At 46.6% G+C, this 20,320-nt stretch overlaps 1 protein-coding gene across 1 annotated transcript; it reads left to right on the forward strand.

Moving 5' to 3' along the window:
- The first annotated feature begins 6,972 nt into the window (after positions 1-6,972).
- Positions 6,973-16,649, forward strand: LOC100122980 (zinc finger protein Elbow). Its single transcript, XM_001606538.6, has 2 exons — positions 6,973-8,044; positions 13,406-16,649. The coding sequence occupies exons 1-2, from the start codon at positions 7,982-7,984 to the stop codon at positions 14,903-14,905; spliced, it is 1,563 nt and encodes a 520-aa protein (XP_001606588.1). The 5' UTR covers positions 6,973-7,981; the 3' UTR covers positions 14,906-16,649.
- Positions 16,650-20,320: the final 3,671 nt, after the last annotated feature.

Raw genomic sequence — 20,320 nt, forward strand, 5'->3', positions numbered from 1 at the left:
TGGAGTTGATTTATCGGCTCTGTGTGTGTTCTGAGCGGTGGATGGTTATTTTTATTGTATAATCTATCAAAATTGATGCACCACGTACCGAGAAATCAATTCTCAACGGATGACAGCAGCAGAGTTGCTTCAAGACGCGTCTGCAGAGAAATCTCAGAGTGAATAGTTTTCGACGAAAATTCGTCTCTCTCATCAATCGCCTAACGCGAATATGTCGGTGCTTTTGAATATGACGTATACTCGAGCCAAGGATAAATAAAAGTGCGTCAGCTAATTTTTTCCCGGAAAAAAATAGCGGGGACACGGGGAGATTAATTTCGCGCCGACTATTTTTTTGTACCCGGAGCACATAAGTCAGTGCTGTCTCTCTCCTCTCTCGAGATCCACCGTCGCATAAAACGCATTAACTAAGATTCATCTTAGCTTGGCTTTTATTGACATGCGTGTCAAAATGCGCGCGTAACGACCCTCGACATTGTGCGCGCAGCAATCGCTCCTCTCTCGTTTTTCATACGCGCGCGGCCCCGACCACTACTCGTCGTCGTTTCGCCATAAGCGCGCGCGCGCGCAATATGCGATACGTATCGCGATGCTCATGGCCCCCTTGCTTTACGATCAAAATTCATATAAATCCATTTATCACTCGCCTTTGATACATATACGCACACACACGGAGAGCGGTGCACCAACGACAATCAACGCGCTCGTATGTGTGTGTATTTTCAACGCGTAATCTTTTTCCAAGATATATCGCGCGATGTTTGTGCTGTAAATTCTTATGATTTAAGAGATATATCGTACGGACATTATACGTTATATTGTCGATGTAAGCGCGCACGCGCGAGCATCGAGTGACATCCGGATGAATCAAACGTTATATGTGTTATATATTCCATTATTACGGTATAGAAGTAAAAGTATCCTCTGCATTCAATTCGTGAGAGAACTTCTAGAATTCCGTGTAAACGATTCGTTCCGCTTGTGTATTCGCTTATTATTGAAATTAGCACTCTCCGGAATATTGAATAACGGGGAGAGCATAGGTTTAACACAATCAATGGCGCGACAAACACGCGCAACAGAATGTTTCACTTTCACCGACATCGCCTTTTGGCTTTTCCTTTTCACCCCTCGTTCGCTTTTGTGTACACATACATACACGTATATACAGCGCATGAGCGCATTTTGTCACGCCTACACGCGAAATCGCGGAATGTATACTACAGGTGTGTATCCTCTCACACAATGTACCAGCCGCATACACATCTACATATGCATACAGGCGTTTGCAGAGGGCGCAAGCAGAGCTGCGACATATGTATAGAATAGATATTCATCTGACAACTGCCGAAACGACGCGAGCGAGCAAGCGACGATGAAAATTCCCGGCGCGCGGAATATTTTTAATAATTGCTCCTCGTAAAATTCCGCGCTCGTACGCGCCGCGAACAAACGGCCGCAGACCCGCGGGAAATATAATTTAGGTGAGAGAGGGAGGAGTGGAAGAGGGAAAAACAATAAAAGAGCCGTCGCCGTTCAACCCTGCGCTCGAGTTCTCCTCTCTGTGCGTGTGCGTGTGGGCGAGTGTCTGCAGACTGCGCTGGGCTTTTTTTCGCAAATTCGAATTTATATATCGCGGCCGACCGAAAAAAGCTATTTGAAATCGAAACATTTTTTTCCATTGTTGATGGGGAGCAGCGCAGGCGCGAGCGAGTATTTTTTCGGATTAATTCTTGTTTTATATTGCGCGCGCTCGGTGTACGTGATGCATTGATATGCTGACTGCGAAATCTTTTTCCCCTCACGCGTATAGTGTTTGGCAAGCGGTGAAAAAGCTTATTCATTTTTTACCGTCATCGATATTTTACTTTTTCGAAATAACAAGCGTGGTATAACGGGACCTTCGAACGATTTTTATTTTCATTTTCGTCTATGACGTTATCAATTTGTAGAGGAAGCAAAGGACTCGTCAAAAACCAAAAATAACACCAGTATTTTGCTGACCCGTCAAAAAAACCACGCTTCCACAATACATTATCCACTTTCACCGCAAAAAAACAGGCCATCTCCGCCCTCTCTCTTAAATTCACCGCTCGCTTTGTAAATTCCGAAATGGGCACAATTTCTTTTTTAATAATCCTTCGACCTTTAATTTTAACCCCGTCCGCAGCTCTCCGCCTCCGCACGCGGAGATGCTCGTTAGCCGCGAGGAGTTTCCTCGGAAGAACATTAGCGGCGTTATTAGCGCTAGTTAGAGGAGCGAGAGAGAGAGAGAGAGAGAGAGAGAGAGAGAGAGAGAGAGAGAGAGAGAGAGAAGGCTGTCGCCGTCGAATAAGTGACGAGAGAGAGGCGCGAGTGCTGCTGTATAATTATTCCCGTGGAGTCGGGAGTGCGGGTGGACTGACGCAAGGCCGTCTGTGTTTGCGCGGCTGCCGAAAGACCGGCTATTAAGCGCGACGACGATGAGTGAACACCACAGAAGAGAATGATGATCGACGCTGGTGACCGGCGCGTCGACGCTCTGTAAGCGTCGGAAGTAGGGAAAAAAATGCCTTTGATCAACAGCGGGCTGTCGCTGGTTTTAGAATATAATCGACTAGCGTTTTCTGCTAATAAGAGGTGATTATACATTTTCGTATAGTTGCGCAACTCGACTGGCTTTGTTACGTCGATGAATACCTGCCAGCCAGAAGCGGAGAACAATGAGCCGATGCGAAGTTATAACATAAAGCCGGACAATAAAAGCTCATGCAGATCGAGCAACGCGCAATGGGCCAAATCAACAGTTATAAAACTCTGGAAAATTACGGGACTAACCCGCCGTTCGCTTCCTCGAATCGCATCGTAAACACCCACTCCTCTCTTTCGCTGCGCAGTCCGCGCTGCACCAAAAAGTCCAGGTCCATAAAAACATGAGATTGCAGACACGCTGACGCGACGAAAAGAGCCGTATCGCGTGCGGGGGAAGAAACCATGGGGGACTGCGTAAGTACGTTTTAACGACATCGGACACGAAACTTTTCTACAATAATGTCAATCAATATTGCATACCTATATAGAAGAAATCGCACGCTCCGAAAGAATTTCCTCGCAGCTGACCTTCGATCTTTTGGTATAAACCCGAGTCGCGAAGGAAACCGCCGTAAGATAATAACAAGCGAAACACACTTTCGCGGCCGATAAGGTCGATTGCGTTTTGGCCGCGAGTGTCATACCGTTATAAATATAACAAGCCGTAAATTGGGTGTACACTTTTTTTTCGGCCGCACGCGCGCAGCCGCCACTGCACAAATTATTTCGTCATGCAGTTTAAAATTGATGGCACTGTTTTTAATTGAAAAAACTTTCCTGCCGCCGTACTGTACAGCAGTGTGCGCTACTTGAGTTAATGTAATTGCACAAAGTCGAGCGTGTGGAGAACTTTTAAAAAGGATTATCGCATAATTCGAAAACGCGATTCGATACATTCGTGTTTATGTCGTTCGTCCGTGTATTTTCACTCTTTGAAGGGAGAGAGAGAGAGAGAGAGAGAGAGAGAGAGAGAGAGAGAGAGAGAGAGAGAGAGAGAGAGAGAGAGAGAGAGAGAGAGGAGAGGCGCAATTAAGCCGGGAAAAATGGCTGATGCTCGAAGAGAGGCGTTCGGAATTTACAATCGTTATTTATAGTGCGTATTTAAAAAATATTCGTAATCATCGATTTGTCGCGAATTTATTGCGCAAGATTATTTATGCCGCTTAATAAAATTAAGCTTCGCAGCGCGATTACTGGGAAATCGCATAATGCTTGTAAATTATTGAGGAGTAAAACTCTTTTTATTGAGTGAACAATTTAATCTCGCTGAATTGCTTTCATAAATTCCTTTTAAATTGTGAATGATCGCGATGCATTTTTTACGTTTTTCATGCATGAGGGAATTTGAGTAAGTTATATTAAAATTTGAATAAAAATTTACGAAGAGACTAAGAAATAAAGCGATTTTATTTTCCTCGTACGTATATGTGTAATAGTGACAACAAATTTTAAAATATTTTTATTTTCGCAACTCGTCGCAGTAGACGTACACAGCAACTCCCTGTCGTTATCAAATCCGTGTGTGCACTGCAACACACTCTCGAGAGGCTGAACACTTGTCCCAAGAAACGCTTGCAGTTCCTCGCTAGGGCCCATCGGTTTAAAGTGCCGGTCACTTCAAAGCTCGCATACACTGCTCGCCGGTGCCGACTGCATGCTCGAATTAAGGCCGTAAACCGTAATTGCTTTTTTTGCACACCACTACTACGGCCCATAAAGCCATAAACTCTTGCGTACACGTCGTGCGGACCCAAAGCAGCTTGTAGAGTATTAAGAAGCCTCGTCGTCGTCCTTTCGCTCAGGTTCAGCGTCGGGTAGTAAAATTTGCTAATGATCTGGAATAATTAGTACGGATATCCGTTGTGAATTGGGCTTCGCGGCAGACTCGAACGAGCGCGTTTGGATTATTTCGCGGAGTAGGCGATTAAATTTTGCGAAGAGGGATATTATACGACGAATGCTTATGTGTGACGCACTGATGATGGTTTCAGCTGATGATACGCGGTTTCTATTTTGGAAGACGTTATTATTCACTGGGTGATTTGTTACCGCAATAACGATGCTCGCTTTGCACAATTTCAGTGTAATCTCGCTTAAACTTGACATCGAAGAAACGATAGATGCGTTTACCGACTGCCAAACAAGTTTATCTTTCAGGTAATTGAATGATTCTTCCATAATCCATGAGAGGCGTATGCCAAAACATAATAAAAAGTGACGAACGGCTCTTATTTCATGCACATCGAGAATGAAATTTTCAATCAATTCCAACTGCAGTATATAATGCGATGTTGTTATTCCTTCTCGAACAGACGCTTGCCTACTCGAATTTCTCCTTTTTCAATTATCATCCGTTATACAAAGTCTCTACTCGGTCTACTATCGCATTATGCATGTATCCGCGGACGCGTATACGCGCAGCCGCGCGACGCTATAATTGAAGCATCGCCGTACGTACGGCCTTATTTGACTAAACTATTCTGTAAATGATACATTTGCATTATAATTACCGAGTGGATATAGCGAGCGAGATATGAATAATACAGCGGAGAGCTGCCGTCACATTGTCACACAGAGAGCGCCGGCGCGCGATCGTATCAGTCTCTCGCTATCTATATGGAACTGGGGCTATGTATTCGCGTGTGCATTCTGCGCCTCTCCGCGGCATATCGGCCAATGTTTGCTATTAAATACGCTTTAATGCATTATCGTCAAAGCCCCACAGAGGTAATTCATACATACGTTTCTCTGCGGCGTTGCGCATATGTGCGGAACAATTGTCAATCCAGCCGTAAATTATGATCGCTGATATTCACTTTATCAACACGGGGAAGGGAAGATCGCGCCCGCACACGTCGTTCCTTCGATTTTTTTTCTGTGAACGATGTAATGCTTCGGATTGACGTTCATCGAGATGTGGCGTGTGTCTCGTTGAATGGATGTAAACTGTCGAGATTTCAATTATTCGGTCTTTTAAATAACGAATGTGCTCGCTACATATTTATTTCAGTTGTGAAACAGAGCAGTTTTAAGAATTGAAATTTTAAACTTCGTACCGCTGAATGCCAGAGGTAATTTTATTTTTATGAAGCTAAAAAACTTATGCGTGTGCCAGAATCGATTTCAATGATTCGAAATACATTTTATGAGCTACTTCGCCGTCATTGAAAGTCTCGATGAATTATTAATCCCGAGGGGAAAAAATCACGTGCGGTTATAAGTGTGACAAGGTATTGATAGACTTGTGATCAGAGGATTGCGCTAGAATGATGAAAATTATTAAGAAAGTTGATTTTTAGAACGTGAATTTTTTAGACGATAATTTTTTAACTTTTATATTCTATAATACCTTATAGCAATTTTGAGAAAGTACAATTCGTAGTAATAACGAGATACTTCAATCAACGAAAAATAAATGTTTGACTCGGATATCGATCGGCAGATGTCGCTATCTGCCGGTGTCACTACGCTCAAAATCGTGTGCAACGACAGGTGTGCTTTTTGCTTGAAAATCAAATAACCTGAAATTTATCCATAAAATCAACCTTTCACAAAGTTCTGTTTTTATCTTATTTCATTAATAAAGTCAAAATATTGCATTACGCTCTGCACTGACAGCAGGTGCACAGGATTATGTAACAGAAATAGCACGTCGATGAAAATAATTCATCCGTAATCTCGTAGCCTTAATGCGCGACGAGAACAACAGAAAAACGCATAGAAAAATAAGCGTTATAAAGGGGACTCGGTTAATGCTCACTCGTCAAGCCGTTGCTAACAAAACCACCAGCTCTACCCGTAAAGCGAGAACGCGTGACACGGTGTCGAGCAAGAACCCACAACTCTCGTCAGCCTTTTTTTTCAAGAACTCGTCATAGTAAAAATGAGGTAGAGAGACATGCCGCAAAAGCTGTTTACCATGTTTTGCGCTACTTTTGTGCTGAATTTTCTTTTAAAAAATATGCTTTGAAACTCTGTACTCGGTTCTTTGTTGCTGATACGTAACGTTAAAATCGTTAATATTTTAAACGTGCGTTTTTCGCAATTATATAGCTTTTGGAAAACATTTTTTAAACAAAGTGCTTGACACGTTTTGTCTTTGACGTCTCTCGAGCTACGCGAGAATTCTTTCAAAGAAGAGAATAAAAGATCGAGCGTTTAACTTATTGAAAACTTCCGTATTAGAAAACATTGTCCGCGCGATTTCCATATGGCTTTTATTGCAGAACATTTAATATGTACATATTCAAGCGAAGCTCTTTGTTGCAGAGTATTTGTGACATTTGCGAAGCTTCCCAGAATAATAACCGTATAGAAGCATTTGTATTTACGACACGTGTGTCACATGTGTATCTCGCGTATACCACTATGTATGATTAATGAAAGCCAATAGTGATTTCCTCGAAAGGTATTGTGTCAAACATTTCCTCTATTTATTTTCCATCGATTCGAGTAATACAAACATTTTGAAAATCCGCCATCAACGCGACCGAAGCTACTCCGTCAAACTAATTCAACGAAATCATTCACCCCCCACAAAGACAGAAAGCGCATCGCCGGTACATCACTGATCCCGAAATAATACGTAGACACATCTCCGTATACATCATCAACGAGTCGACGTGCGCTGGCCTGTCAGTGGGGAGAGCAGCTCCTCTTTGGTGGTGAGGTGAGTAGAGTCACACAGTATACCTATAGTAGTGGTGTAGGTATAGCGCTCCGGGCGGCAGTAGCGGCGAAGGAGCGAGTCTGCGAGGGGTGGGAGATGTCCTCTCCTCCGAGCAGCGACAGGCGCGGAGAGGGGAAGTGGAGCAGCGCGCGCGAGCCGCAGCGAACGTGCGCCCGCCGTCGAGGCACTAGTTTCGCTTCGGAGTCCGTCCGGTGAACGTGCACCCGGCTCTGCGTCTGTATACACACGTCCGAGACTTAGCAGCCCGTCTAGCAGCACGCGTCAGCGCCAGGCGCGCACCTGGATTATAAGCAGAAAGAGCCAGCCTTTGTGAGCGAGCGAGCAGCAGCAAGTGTATACGTATAGTATATAGCTATACGGAGAGTGCGCGCGACGCTTTTTCCTCGCTGCGGATGACGTGCGCGTTGAGGAGCTTTAATGGATTTCTCGACGACGCAGATATCCGCGCCGGCTGGATAATAGCGCGATAATAATATAATATCGAGCCAGAAGTGAATTTGCTCGCAGTCTCCTTCGCTGCGCGCTGTGCGTGATATGCTCTCGACCATCAGTGAAAAATCAGTGATTATTACTAGCGACTCGGTGTGGTGATCTATCCAAGAGAGTTTTTAAGAAAGTATAAAAAAGCTGTGTTTCAAGTTGCCAAAAAGAAGAAGGATACAAGCTACAACACGAGGAAGAGAGGAACAAGCTCGCCGAGATAAGGGAGTACAGTACACAATGCTGACGTCCAACGCCAATCAGTACCTCCGTCCGGAATATCTGACACCGCTGCCCACGACGGTAAGGCATCGGCCCACACATAATACACCTTTGTGATACCTCCGCGCGCTTATCTATATACCCGCGCGGATTTCGCAGCTCGTATATCAGTAAAAGGAGCGTAGTATAGTAGAGCTCTATTTCGCGCGCGTGGGCTCCGTCGCACTGTAAATCCTCGTTGGCCGCCGCGATGTATGTGCACGATGATCTCGCCCTCGCGCTCCTTTCGCCGAAGGGAAAACAAACGGTCTGGTCTAGGAAGCCAAATATTTGCGCGATCGCGCTGCGCTTTCTATACTCGAGAGCATCGCCGGCAATTTGTTAAAGGCGGCGTGTCGGCAGCTGCGCTATGCCCCAAATTGGAGCTCGAGTATACACCGATCTCTTTCTTGCCGCGGCGCGGGTTCCCCGAATTTACGCGCGCACCGTCTGTGCACTCCCTTTCTTTGATTTATCGCTTCGCTTCGCTTTTTACGCCCGCGAGTTTATCGAGAAAGGACATTTGCATTCTTTCTGCTCCGTTTTTTTTGTCGTCGCGGGCATGAGGGAAAAGTTAGTACGTAAGAGAGAAATAAAGTACAACCCAGTTTATTCGTAAGGACGATAAATATCTCGGGAGCTCGCGTATAAAACTGTTGCATCATCAATCTATTTTTTACCTCCTCGGAAAGAGCTCGGGCGAGAAAAAAAAGAACTTTGCAAGCTGCGCTGCTCGCTTTTATAACAGTTGTAAGAGCGATCAATCATCTGTATACGCAGTATGTGAACCCGTTATAATTACAGCGTCGGGGGGCTATATGCTCGACGGGATTGAAATTACTTGCAACACGTTTTCCGTTTGACATTTTTCGTGTCCGCCACCGTCGCTGACTAATTATGCCCTTTGCTGTACTCGCGATGATTATATCGCGCGGCCGATCGTGTGTCATTCTTATTTCGTATACTCGCGATAATCACCGGAGCGATTATTACGCCTTCAATTTCTCGCTCCGTCGAGTTTCTTTTTCTTTATGATCGCGACGAATTTTCAGCCGCAATTACCCGCTTCCGTCATAACGCGATTCGACTGTACAAAGAGGTCCAGAAATGCAAATACAACTACAGCGCGCCGGCGTAAAAAGAAAGGAAGTCGACGCAACAAACGGCAGCAAAAAAAAAGTACCAGAGGCTGCGGAGAGCGAGCTGAGCACATTACAGACCGCAACACGTTTCTTTCGCAAAAGCGACTCTCGCGTATATCTCTCGCATGAGCCAACGGGCAATTTGACGAAGCTCGAATTTAATCGGGCCGACAGGCGAACAAGCGGAATCAGTTAACGCAACACGACGAGCTTTCGTCATGTGGTACGACAGCCGGCCGAGACATTTTTCTTCCCCTGTTACAATACAAGCTCTCATATCCGCGGAAGCGGCCGACCGACTCGGCCGGCACCGTAAGTTACTATTTTCGTGATACGAGAGGAGAGAGAGAGAGAGAGAGAGAGAGAGAGAGAGAGAGAGAGAGAGAGAGAGAGAGAGACAGGGGCCGCACACTGCCAAGCTTTCCGGTCTCACGCGACGCGTTTCGATTTATGCGCCGCATAAATCAAGCTCTCCGTCTCACTTTCGCTCGCGCTATACACGCTGCTTGCTCGAAACAATGCCTGTGTATATATATATATATATATATATATATATATATATTTTGTGTGTCTCTGCTTGTACGCTGCTTAGGGGCCTCGTCAGCCTGGAAATAAATTCGAGCGCGCGCATATTTTATTGTGCGTACGCGTCACCGGGGCAAAGACCCGTCGTCGTTACGCTGTCAGATGTCAGCGATGCGCGAGAGCTTTGCGCAATGCCGTCGACCTGCTGCCGCTAATTATCGGAAGTGTCGTTGCGGTTCATTGTGTTTGCTGTCGGGAACTGTTTTTAATTTTCTTTTTTTTTCGGCGCGTTATAAATATATATACGCCCGAGTGTATAACGGTTTTAGCCAAGGTAATAAATAATTCAATTAACGTGTCTCTCGCGGAGAAGATAAGATTGCATAAAATTACGTTTATTGAGGCGGCGGAATCTACTCGTTGTCAGTCACTCAGATTTATTAGCCAGCGCGGCGGCGCCGCGCAGCGAGCATGTAAATACGGGTGAAGCCAAATATTTATTTTAACGCTATTTATTTACGTCCGAAGTCCCTTTTTTCGGTAAAGCACGGATTCATCTTGGATTTCACGGATTTCCAATGTGAAAATACAAGGGTCGTGTTGGCCCATTTTTGCGATCGCTATTCGAGTGTGTCTCTTACAACATTTATTCGGGGATTATACGAAAAGCCGAAGCCGACGATTTCAGCGCGAGCGCGCGCGATGAATTATGAAAACACAAAATTATACAGTCAAAAAAGAAAGCAAGAAAAATGATCGTGATTTATGTGACCGCGCGGCCAAGATAAATGTGTTCTCGTATATCTTGCACCAGTCGCGTGTAAGAAATAAATCTCGGAAATTTTTATTAATACACACCTCTCGAGAAAGCGTTGTCGAGTGTATATATACAGAACAATGCGCGCCGCTGCCACGCGTGTATGATATTACGATGATTTTTAATCGGATTGATTTAATACCTAATCCAAAACACGTTGAGTTATTCGAGCGCTGATTGATCCGACGTCGATCTACGATACTTAAATCCATAATGTAACGACGCCTATAACTTTTTCCGTTAATACACACACACACACAGGTTGCGCAGCGTTTTCACCTCGCCAAGATCAAAAGCGCACGAATTCCTCGCGTCGAAAGATAAATTTAAAGCCGCGCTTGCGGAGATCCGAGGAGAAAAAAAGCCGCAGCGGCAGGAGCAGCAGTTACTTCCACTATAAATTTTCTCAGGCCGAGATAATGTGCAATCGCGCGTTTATTTCACGAAACATTCATTCGTCTCCTCCGTACATAAACAACATTAAACGCGACTTTCGATTTTATCAGTTTCCTCGCCTCGCTGACGACTCTTTTCAATTAGCACGAGAATGAACGCGCCGCGGCGCCGCATTAAGAAAGAGCCGCTGTGCTATATAATACATGCGGAGCGAAAGGAGTATGCGGTCGACCAGGAGGTGCCGCGCGAAATCGATTGAGATTTCCGAGGTGCTAATGCGCGCGCGATTGTGGGTCGAGAGAGCTGCGAGAAAAATTTAACGTTTATTGTTCTATTTTCGGTTGATTCGAGTTTTAATGTAAGAGCTGCTTGCGATTTTTGTGTAAATTAGCCGTGCCAAGACTCACTCGTGTACACGATATACGTCGTCGTTGATACGAGGTTGTTTATGAAAATGACGCTATTTTAAATTAAGAATAATGTCGGGCGCAGGTGCGTTTAATTTTTAACTTATACGCGAGCCTTCTCTCTTTTCTCCCGCGGCGATAATTTAGCACGCTTTTTCTCAATTTACACGAAAAAAAACTGTAAGAAATTTGTCATCCGCGAATGATAATGCTTCGGTGAGTTTCTCGCGCGCGCGAAAGTAGTGGACAGTCTAAAATTAAACGCGCGACGAAACTTAACAGGTTCCGAGTAATAATATAGCATCCATCATTAATATAAAAAGCGAGAGAGAGGCGGCTTAAAGTATAAATTAAAATTTTATTCCAGTAGCCCGACAAGTTATATTGATGGCATAGTCATAATCGTAAAAAATAAAAACCGGTATCTCAATCTCTCTGAATTATGGGATAGCTCGACGAAGCGGCGCGCTGCGCGTTTTAAAAATGTTTACCTACGTGTTCGAGAGAGCGCCGGCTATTTTTTTCTTATTTCAAAGTTTTATCGCCGCGCAAACCAATAACGCGAGGTTGTTAATATTCTTGTTATATTGCTTGTCGATACTTCGAAGTGGAAAAAAAAACGTGTTTTCGTTTATTAAAATATTTTCTCTACTCGAACATCGCGATCGAACGAGAACCAGGAGTGGCATTGCGAAAAGACGTTGTAAAGTCAATCGTAAATTCGTTATAATTTAAGTCCTTGCTATATCCTCTCGGAAAATCCACGTGCTCGCGCGATATAATCCGACAATTAAGTTACATTTCATTAGCTCAGTCTCTCTCTCTCTCTCTCTCTCTCTCTCTCTCTCTCTCTCTCTCTTGGCTATAGTTTATTAGCAGCGCTAATACCGGCATAATTGCTTTTGGCTATATTTCACGAAAGATAACGATCCGAAAGAGACTATCCATTATTGTTGCAAATGCTATACAACGCGCGCTTTATACCGATATAAACTAAATCTGACTCACTCTCGCTCCGCGCATGTGTAGCCGGCTTCTTTCGCCTACTCACGTTCTCGCGCGCGAGCCATTTCCACTCTGCAAAGAGATATAATTAGCAGTAAATTTTCACGGCTTCTCGCTCACGCAAACAAGTATACGTGTAGCTCGCCCACGTATACCACACAGCTATACACGCTCGCGTCTATTGCGCGAGCGAGCCGCATAATGGCCCGTTGCAGCCGTATAACGGCGTGCCTCTCTTTTTATTGCGCCAAATTTGCACCTTTGCAACGTCGCCCCTTTTTCTCTCTCCCTCCGCCGCTTTCTTTACGCTCGCAGTTTATCGAAGCGAGGAATTCCGGCAGGATGTAAAAAAGTTCTCTCGCATACCTCTCGGCATCGAGCTCACCTCAATCATCGAATCAATGCACATACCTGTCCGATTTATTTATCCGCTCTCGCTCGCGTGTAATAAACTCTATTACCGTCCTCGACTGCGGGCGCACGTAGAGAGTCGCCTACAGCGATTCCGGAGCGGCTCAGCGAGTTCTTGATCGATTGCCAAAGCGCTTAAATTATCTGGACTACTTTGACACTCGTGTACGTGCCAGCCGAAACGACATTAATCCATCGGAATCGTTGCATATTCGCGTGTCTGCGTAGTCGTCGACACTTCGGCCGTTCTGTATACTGCAGCTCGCATGCACACACGTACACACGTAAGCGATTGCGCGCATAGAGGAAGGCATTAAAGAGTGACGTTTGTCAACGGGGAATAATGCTCGCCCGCGTGCTGGCTTTATTCCGTCTGGAGATTTTATCGCCCGTACTTCAGGCACGCATCATAAACCTCGCTCCATTTCAAAGGCTCTTGTGTCTGTACGCTGCCGCCGCGGCCGGTTTATGGCGCGTTCTTTCTTCTCTCTCCGCCATATAGAAGCTCTCGCTGGACGGACTTTCGCAAGCAATTTCGCAAGGAAGTGCTTTTTCAGGGCGTCGCTTCGATTAAGCGCAAGCCGACGGTCCGCGCGCGGCGTTTTACGGAGGGTTGCGAGATTTATAACGCGCGCGTCGAGCGAGCTTTGGTTCGACTTTTTCCAACTTTACTGACTCGTCGCTTCTTTCCGTGTTGCAGCTGGACGCCAAGAAGAGCCCACTGGCGTTGCTGGCCCAGACCTGCAGCCAGATCGGCATCGACCCGCCTTCAAGCAAGCCGCTGCTGCAGGTGTCGCCGGACAAGTCCGGCAAGTCGTCCGGCAAGTCGGACGCCAGGGACAAATCGTCGCCGGGAACAGGCCACAGCTCGACGCCGTCGGGCACCGCAACCTACTCGCCACCGACCTCGGAGGGCGCCAAGTCCAGCAGCTTCAAGCCCTACGAGTCCTGCATCAGCCGCGACAAGGACGCCAGCCCGGAACAGCCACAGCAGCAGCGCGTCCCCTCGACACACTCCGCCTCGGGCAGCAGCAGCAACCGCTCGCGGACGCCGGGCAACAAGCGCTGCTCCAGCAACCAGAGTGCCTCCTCCTCCGGCGGCAGAGCCATGACCCCGCAGGGACGCAAGAGCTCGACGCCCAGCAACGAGCCGACGGCCAGCAGCGGTGGTAGCAACCCCAGGGAATCCCCTAGCTCGAGGCTCGCCGCAACCAGCAGCCCCTCGGCGCCCAAGGCAGCCTACAGCCCCGCGCAGTCGCACGAGTACTCGCTCGCCGGTTTCAGGCCCTCGCCCATGAGTCTGATCTCGGCAACGTCCGCCGGCGCGAGCACGACGACAACGCCCTCTGCTGCTTACGGGCTTCCCTACCCAGGTCAGCTGCCGCCCCTCGACGCCATGACCGCCAGTTCGCTTATGTCACAGCATCACGCGGCCGCGGCCGCCCTCAAAAACGGCCTCGCCAGCCATCCGTACATCAGCTACGCTCGCATGAAGACGCCCTCGGGCGGAGACACCCTCGTGCCCGTCTGCCGCGACCCTTACTGCAACGGCTGCCAGCTCAACAGCCACCTGCTGGCAAGCACGTCCACCGCCTCTGGCGTCAACGGCGGCAAGCTCCCGGTAACGAGTCAAGCAGGCCCTTGCCCGGCCGGCTGCGCCCAGTGCGACCACAAACCCTCTGCGGCAGCCGCCGCGGCCGCGGCCCAACTCGCCGCTGCGTCCTCGCCCTACGCCGCCTACGCACACGCCCAGTTGGTCGCCCTAGCGGCCGCCTCGCAGATGCATCCCTACGTCTGCAACTGGATCGGCAGCGACGCCGCCTACTGCGGCAAGAGATTCTCTACCTCGGACGAGCTGCTGCAGCACTTCCGCGGACACACGGGCCAGCCGAGCGCCGAATCGGCAGCCGGCGCCACCGCCGCCACCACTGCAGCGGCCCTGTCGCTCCTGACGCCGCCCGGTCTAGGGCCTGGACACCCCCTCCTCTCCAGGACGTACCCCACGCCGCCGCTCAGCCCGCTGGCCACCGCGCGCTACCACCCCTACGGCAAACCCTACGCCGGGCCACCGGGACTGTCCACACTGGGGCTGCCTCTGCCGCCGCCCCCTCACCCCGCAGGCCTGCCGCCCTACTTCTCGCCCTACGCCTCGCTCTACGCGAACTCGAGGCTCGGCGCCGCCTCCGGCATGCATCCCTAAGCCGCTGCAGCCGTGTGATAAAAACCGTTTGACTGTGATTCTTCGACTTTGATTATATATATATCCCTCGCCGTCGTCGCAAAAGAGACAGCCAAGGACATGCAAATCGAGAGCCGGCGTCGACTATAGGTATAGCGCTTGCGAGTCCGCGTAGTCTCTGTGTCTTACATTTTCTTATCTTCCCCGTCGCCTGCTCTTTCTATTCTATCATTGTGTAGCTCTTGTACAGCGCCGAGTCGCGCTGCGGCTTTCTCTTCCCCGGTATATATTTGTACTTATACGCACATTTGGCGTAAACGACGAGCGCGATCGGAATAGAAAGAGAGACACGTGTACGATACTACTCCGACAGATTCGAAAAGAAGAGCAGTACAAAGCGCTACGCACACGACTTGTCGAACCCATAAATTATACTAGCTCGAGCCTCGACGTTCCTTACGGCTATGCATGATCGGTCAGTGTCCCCACACCCCGTTTCATTATTTATATATCCGGACACACACACTATGTACGCCGTCGCGACGATCTATTATTCACCGTGTTATAACTTCGCCGCGGCGAATCATCACTGCACGCTATCGTTCCGAGAGGACGAAAAGACGCTGTAAATTTGTTCATAGACGAGAAAAATACACAGAGACACATACACACACACATTTGTAAACTATATACGTACGTAGCTTGTAACTGTTGGAGAATGAGAGAAAGTGCGGATAAGCGTGAAAGGACGAGCGAGCGAAAGTGCTCATGCGACAAAGGAGGATGTGGGACATAAGTGCTAAAGATAAATCTCTAACTATACATAGATAATTATAAATATTATATAAATATATATAAACAATCTCGTCGTCTATTTTTGCGTAACCAAAGTTCTTTATATAGTAAAACATTTCATTGGACTGTCGTATGCATGGGATAAAAAGGAAGGAAAAAAAGAGTATCGGCCGAGTGAGAGCTAAGTGAGGAAGGAAGAGTAAACTCTGAGCGAAAATAACGAGTGACGAATGACACAAAGATTATTAACGATTACCTGTATATCAACTATAAACGTCGGTTGTATAAATGAATTTATCGAGATATCGTGTACGCGGTAATGCTATCAACGAGTACGCGCGTTTATGTCGTTGATAACATCACCGGTTATTATACATAGAACACACACACACCTACGATTATTATTTCTATTAATATTATTATTATATGTATATTCGCGTCATCTGTAAATCATCATGACTCATGATGATATAATATTTATCGATACTATATCGACCTTTATTATTGTATAATTATTAGTTATCATCATTACTTTATAATAATAATATTGTATTATTGCGAAATAAACACGTGCCGTTCATTTTTATTATCATTATTATTATTATTATTATTATTATTATTATTATTATTATTATTATTATTATTATTATATTAGTCTGGCATTAAGAATGCCGCCGAAAGTTACACAACACGAGGTGTGTCTGCCTCTTAGTTCGGACAATTCATCAGTAGTGGATACGTCGAAACGGGTGCTTGTACTCGCGTGATGCGGAAAAATTGTAATGTACAGCGTAATCGCGGTAGATGAAAGAAAAAAGTTACAGAGGCCACCGCGCGACATACCAATAACATTGGCGCTTCTATAGTTGTTTTTTTCTTCTTATTATTATGTACTGTTGTTTCAATCTGTCAAATGATACAAGCAGATGAAAAGATGAACCTGAAATACAGCAAATTGTTTCACACTCCACAATTGATTTCATATTTTCTACTCTATACCCTTGAGTTTTCTTATCCTTTGATCCATCAATGCCCTGTACGATTATTTAAAAGTAGAATACAGGGAAGTCTAATTTCAACGGTATTAAAATTTTGATGAAAGTTTACTTTATGTACGCTACGTTTATGTTTTGTTCAGCGTTTTCCATTATCGACTTTAATTTCAAAACTGTCAGTTATATCTCGCGAGCGTACAATTTGAATTTCGCGAAAAACCAGAGAATGATTGACTTTTGATTAATTTCCACAAAACACATACATTAACGGGAAAGCATCGATCGACGAGCTGTTATACAACAAAATTAAAGGAGCAGAAAACGAGAACAAGTATATAAACTCCAAACAATGAATCATCAGCGCAACCGCCGCGCACACACACACATAAACACAGATCCATCGAAAGCTCGCCGCAACCAGCCGCGTCGTAATTCATCGCAGATGAGCGAGCGCAGCGCATCATGATCGTTCTCTGCGGCGTCCTCATTTTCAATCCGAAATTCGCGCTGATCATTTCAGCCTCACAGGCGACAGGAAGAGCGGCACACACGGCCGCGACGGCGTCTCGTAGCGCATATCCATTATCCCCCGCTGATTTATCGCGAGAACTCGGGTATTGTCCAGCCGCGGCAACGCAGCAGTAGTATAGAGGGTCGGAGATAGAGAGAAATATTCATCGGGTTGCGTGGAGCCCTTCCGGTCTCTCTTCATCTCCGCGCGAATTAGCCTTCCGTCCATCCAATCGAACGTAACGGCGCGTCGCGCGGGAATTACGCCTCGTGAACGTCATTGCGCCTGTCATATTACGGCCCCGTAGCGAGGAGCGCGATATTAGTACACGCATCACGGATGAACCGGCCAACGGATACGGCCCTTCGACACACGACGCGGACTATGCAAGCACGATTTACGCCCCGGCGATGCAAGAGACCTGCTGCTGTGCCCGGCTATTATGCATTCAGTGTGTATAGTCTGATGCGTAATGTACAGCTGTATACCTATATAAGCTGGTCGGAGAGTTGCATTGTGTGCGCGCGTCTTTTTTACAACACTTTATTCCGTGATCGACGTTTTGATGCTCCGCTGGCTCGGCGAAATGACGACGAGGTCAAACTCTATAATGGAGATTGAAATTTATAGTTCGCCGCGGTTTATGACTCGGAAATTTTTAACGCTCGCGCACTGCGAGCATAGCTTTCTCGCGGAAATAGCATTAGCGCAAATTTATTGTGTCGGGGGGAAACGGATACGGATTTTTTACGTGATTTCGTTTCAATTTTTTTTTTCGTCGCTCGCCGCGCAAAACTTTTGTAATCCGCGGATAGCAGGCCTGAAATTCAGTTGGGCCGTCGAAAATAACGAATTACGCGAAAAAAGAAACGATTTAATGAACAAGGAAATAGCCGAGAACATGTGTATTTCGAGCTAATAAATCAAGCGAAGCGGGTGTTTCAGCAACGCTAAACGGGCCCGCATGTTACACGCGATAAATGTAATAAATTCATAATGACCCACATGAGAGTTCTGTGATCGTTTTTCACGGGATATCTCCTGAAATATGCTCATCCGCTGCGAGTGATTTACATCTGAAAATGCGCGTGTTTTTTTTCAAAGAAATTTCAGAAATATTCCGTGTTTTCAAAGCGCCTCTATGAAACATAAAACTGGGGCATTCTGCTGTAACTGAAACGAGAAGGCAATTGATGCTGTCCGCTTTGCAACGAAATTCCACAACGGGATGAAAAAAAAATCATCCGTCGCGTGTATAAAATCGACTAAACGGCAATACCACCCTCTGACAAAGCTCTTTACTCGGATTCGTTCAGCGAAAATAAAATCCAAAAGCCTTTGTAGCAACAGCCTCGTGACGGCTGGTAATTTTACAGTTGAATAAAACAAGGCAGAGCAACAGCTTCAGAGAGACTATACATGTGAGCAGGTCGAATATCTCTCTGGCCGGGGGCAAAAAGCGGAAGCAGATGGGACGAGTGGAGGAAGACGAGAGGCCAACAACACGCTGGCACACACGTGAGATACGAGGAGGTTACCGAGTCAACGCTGATCCCTTGGCTGCTGCTAGCCTTTTGAGTGATTTATGGACAGCCGCCGTACGCAAGAGCGAGAGTAAGAGAGAGAGAGAGAGAGAGAGAGAGAGAGAGAGAGAGAGAGAGAGAGAGAGAGAGAGAGAGGAAGAGAGAGAGAGAGAGAGAGAGAGAAAGAGAGAGAGAGAGAGAGAGAGAGACTCCATCCACTTGACCTATTCGCCTCGTTACAAAGGATAATGTATTCATGAGGGCAGCTCTCGACCTCTGCGGATTTTTGGCTCTACGGAGAAACGAGTTCGAGCCTCTTCCGCGACGCTTCAATATCGTCTTTTTTCTTCGCCGTCGAGCCATCAATTCGCAGCGTAACCGAACGGCTTTTTAATAGGCTTTTTCGGCCGGCTATATATGCCGGACACCTTCTGTCATTCCTCCGAGAGTTTACGAGCTTCGCGGACACTCGAATCCTCTCCGACGCGCATGCGTGAACGCGTTGATGCCTAATTTTATTGTTTGAAGAAAATTAGAAATGTCCGTGGCTCATCAGACACAGCGCGCGCGAGGAGAGTGTTGCTCGTAAATTTAACTGTCGCTCATTCTTCTTCGGTGTTTATTGCGTTTTTCGCGATGTGTGCGACTGCTTTTGGCAGAGTTTAGTTCTGGATAAACCTGAATATAGCGAGCGCGATCGTATGGGATAGATTTCGCATTCATAATTGCCTGCAGGATCACCGACGTTTTTCGTGTCAGCTGCGCCAGTCTCGCGCAAACACTAATCAGACTTACGAGATCGACTAATCAATTTTCAGAACCGTCCTGGATTTGTTTTACGCGATATCAAGAATATCCGAGAGAAGAGCGTCTCGATTGATTTTGACGGCTGTGCCGCACGTCCTATACATTTATGATTGCCATCGACACTGAAGACACCGACAGCTGATATTATAGCACACTCATACATGATCTACTTTAAGACGCTTTACATATTAAACAATTTCCTGTTACCTCCTCGAATTAATCATCATGAATCCACGATGTATTGCTAGCCAACTGATGCGTATAACGACGTTGAAAAATCAATAAAATCACGCAACGCGAATCCCGCGCTCGCAGACGCGATCTATCAAAGCCGTGCTTAGAAACGAGGGTGTCTGGGCATCTTGGAATCGCGCGATAAAAGGAAGCTGGTGCTGAAGTGGTCGGTACGAGGAGCTGCTTCCGGTGGCGTGTTCTACATCAAGAGAAGTGCGTCGGCGTGTATAGCATAAAGCGACGCATCGACGGGACGGCCAAATGTGCAAGACTACTGCTGCACTTGACATGGCTCTCGCCGCCGCCACACCGATCACTGTCAGCTATACTGCCGCGTTCAATCTCTCTGCGGCTTTTCTAAACAATCTCGAGCTTCTCCTGTGTGTATGTATATGTGAGCGGATAGCCGCGCCGACTTGCTGATTATTTAAACGAGTTTCTTTCGCTTTCATTGCTCGCCCGCTTCGACGGATGCACCGCAGCCTGGGGCGTGAATATTCACAAAGATGTATGACGCGCGTCGGTTTATTGTTTAAAACTAAAGTATGATTTTAAATTACATATTTAAATG

The sequence above is a fragment of the Nasonia vitripennis genome, chromosome 3 (genome assembly GCF_009193385.2).
Source record: "Nasonia vitripennis strain AsymCx chromosome 3, Nvit_psr_1.1, whole genome shotgun sequence".
NCBI lineage: Eukaryota > Metazoa > Arthropoda > Insecta > Hymenoptera > Pteromalidae > Nasonia > Nasonia vitripennis.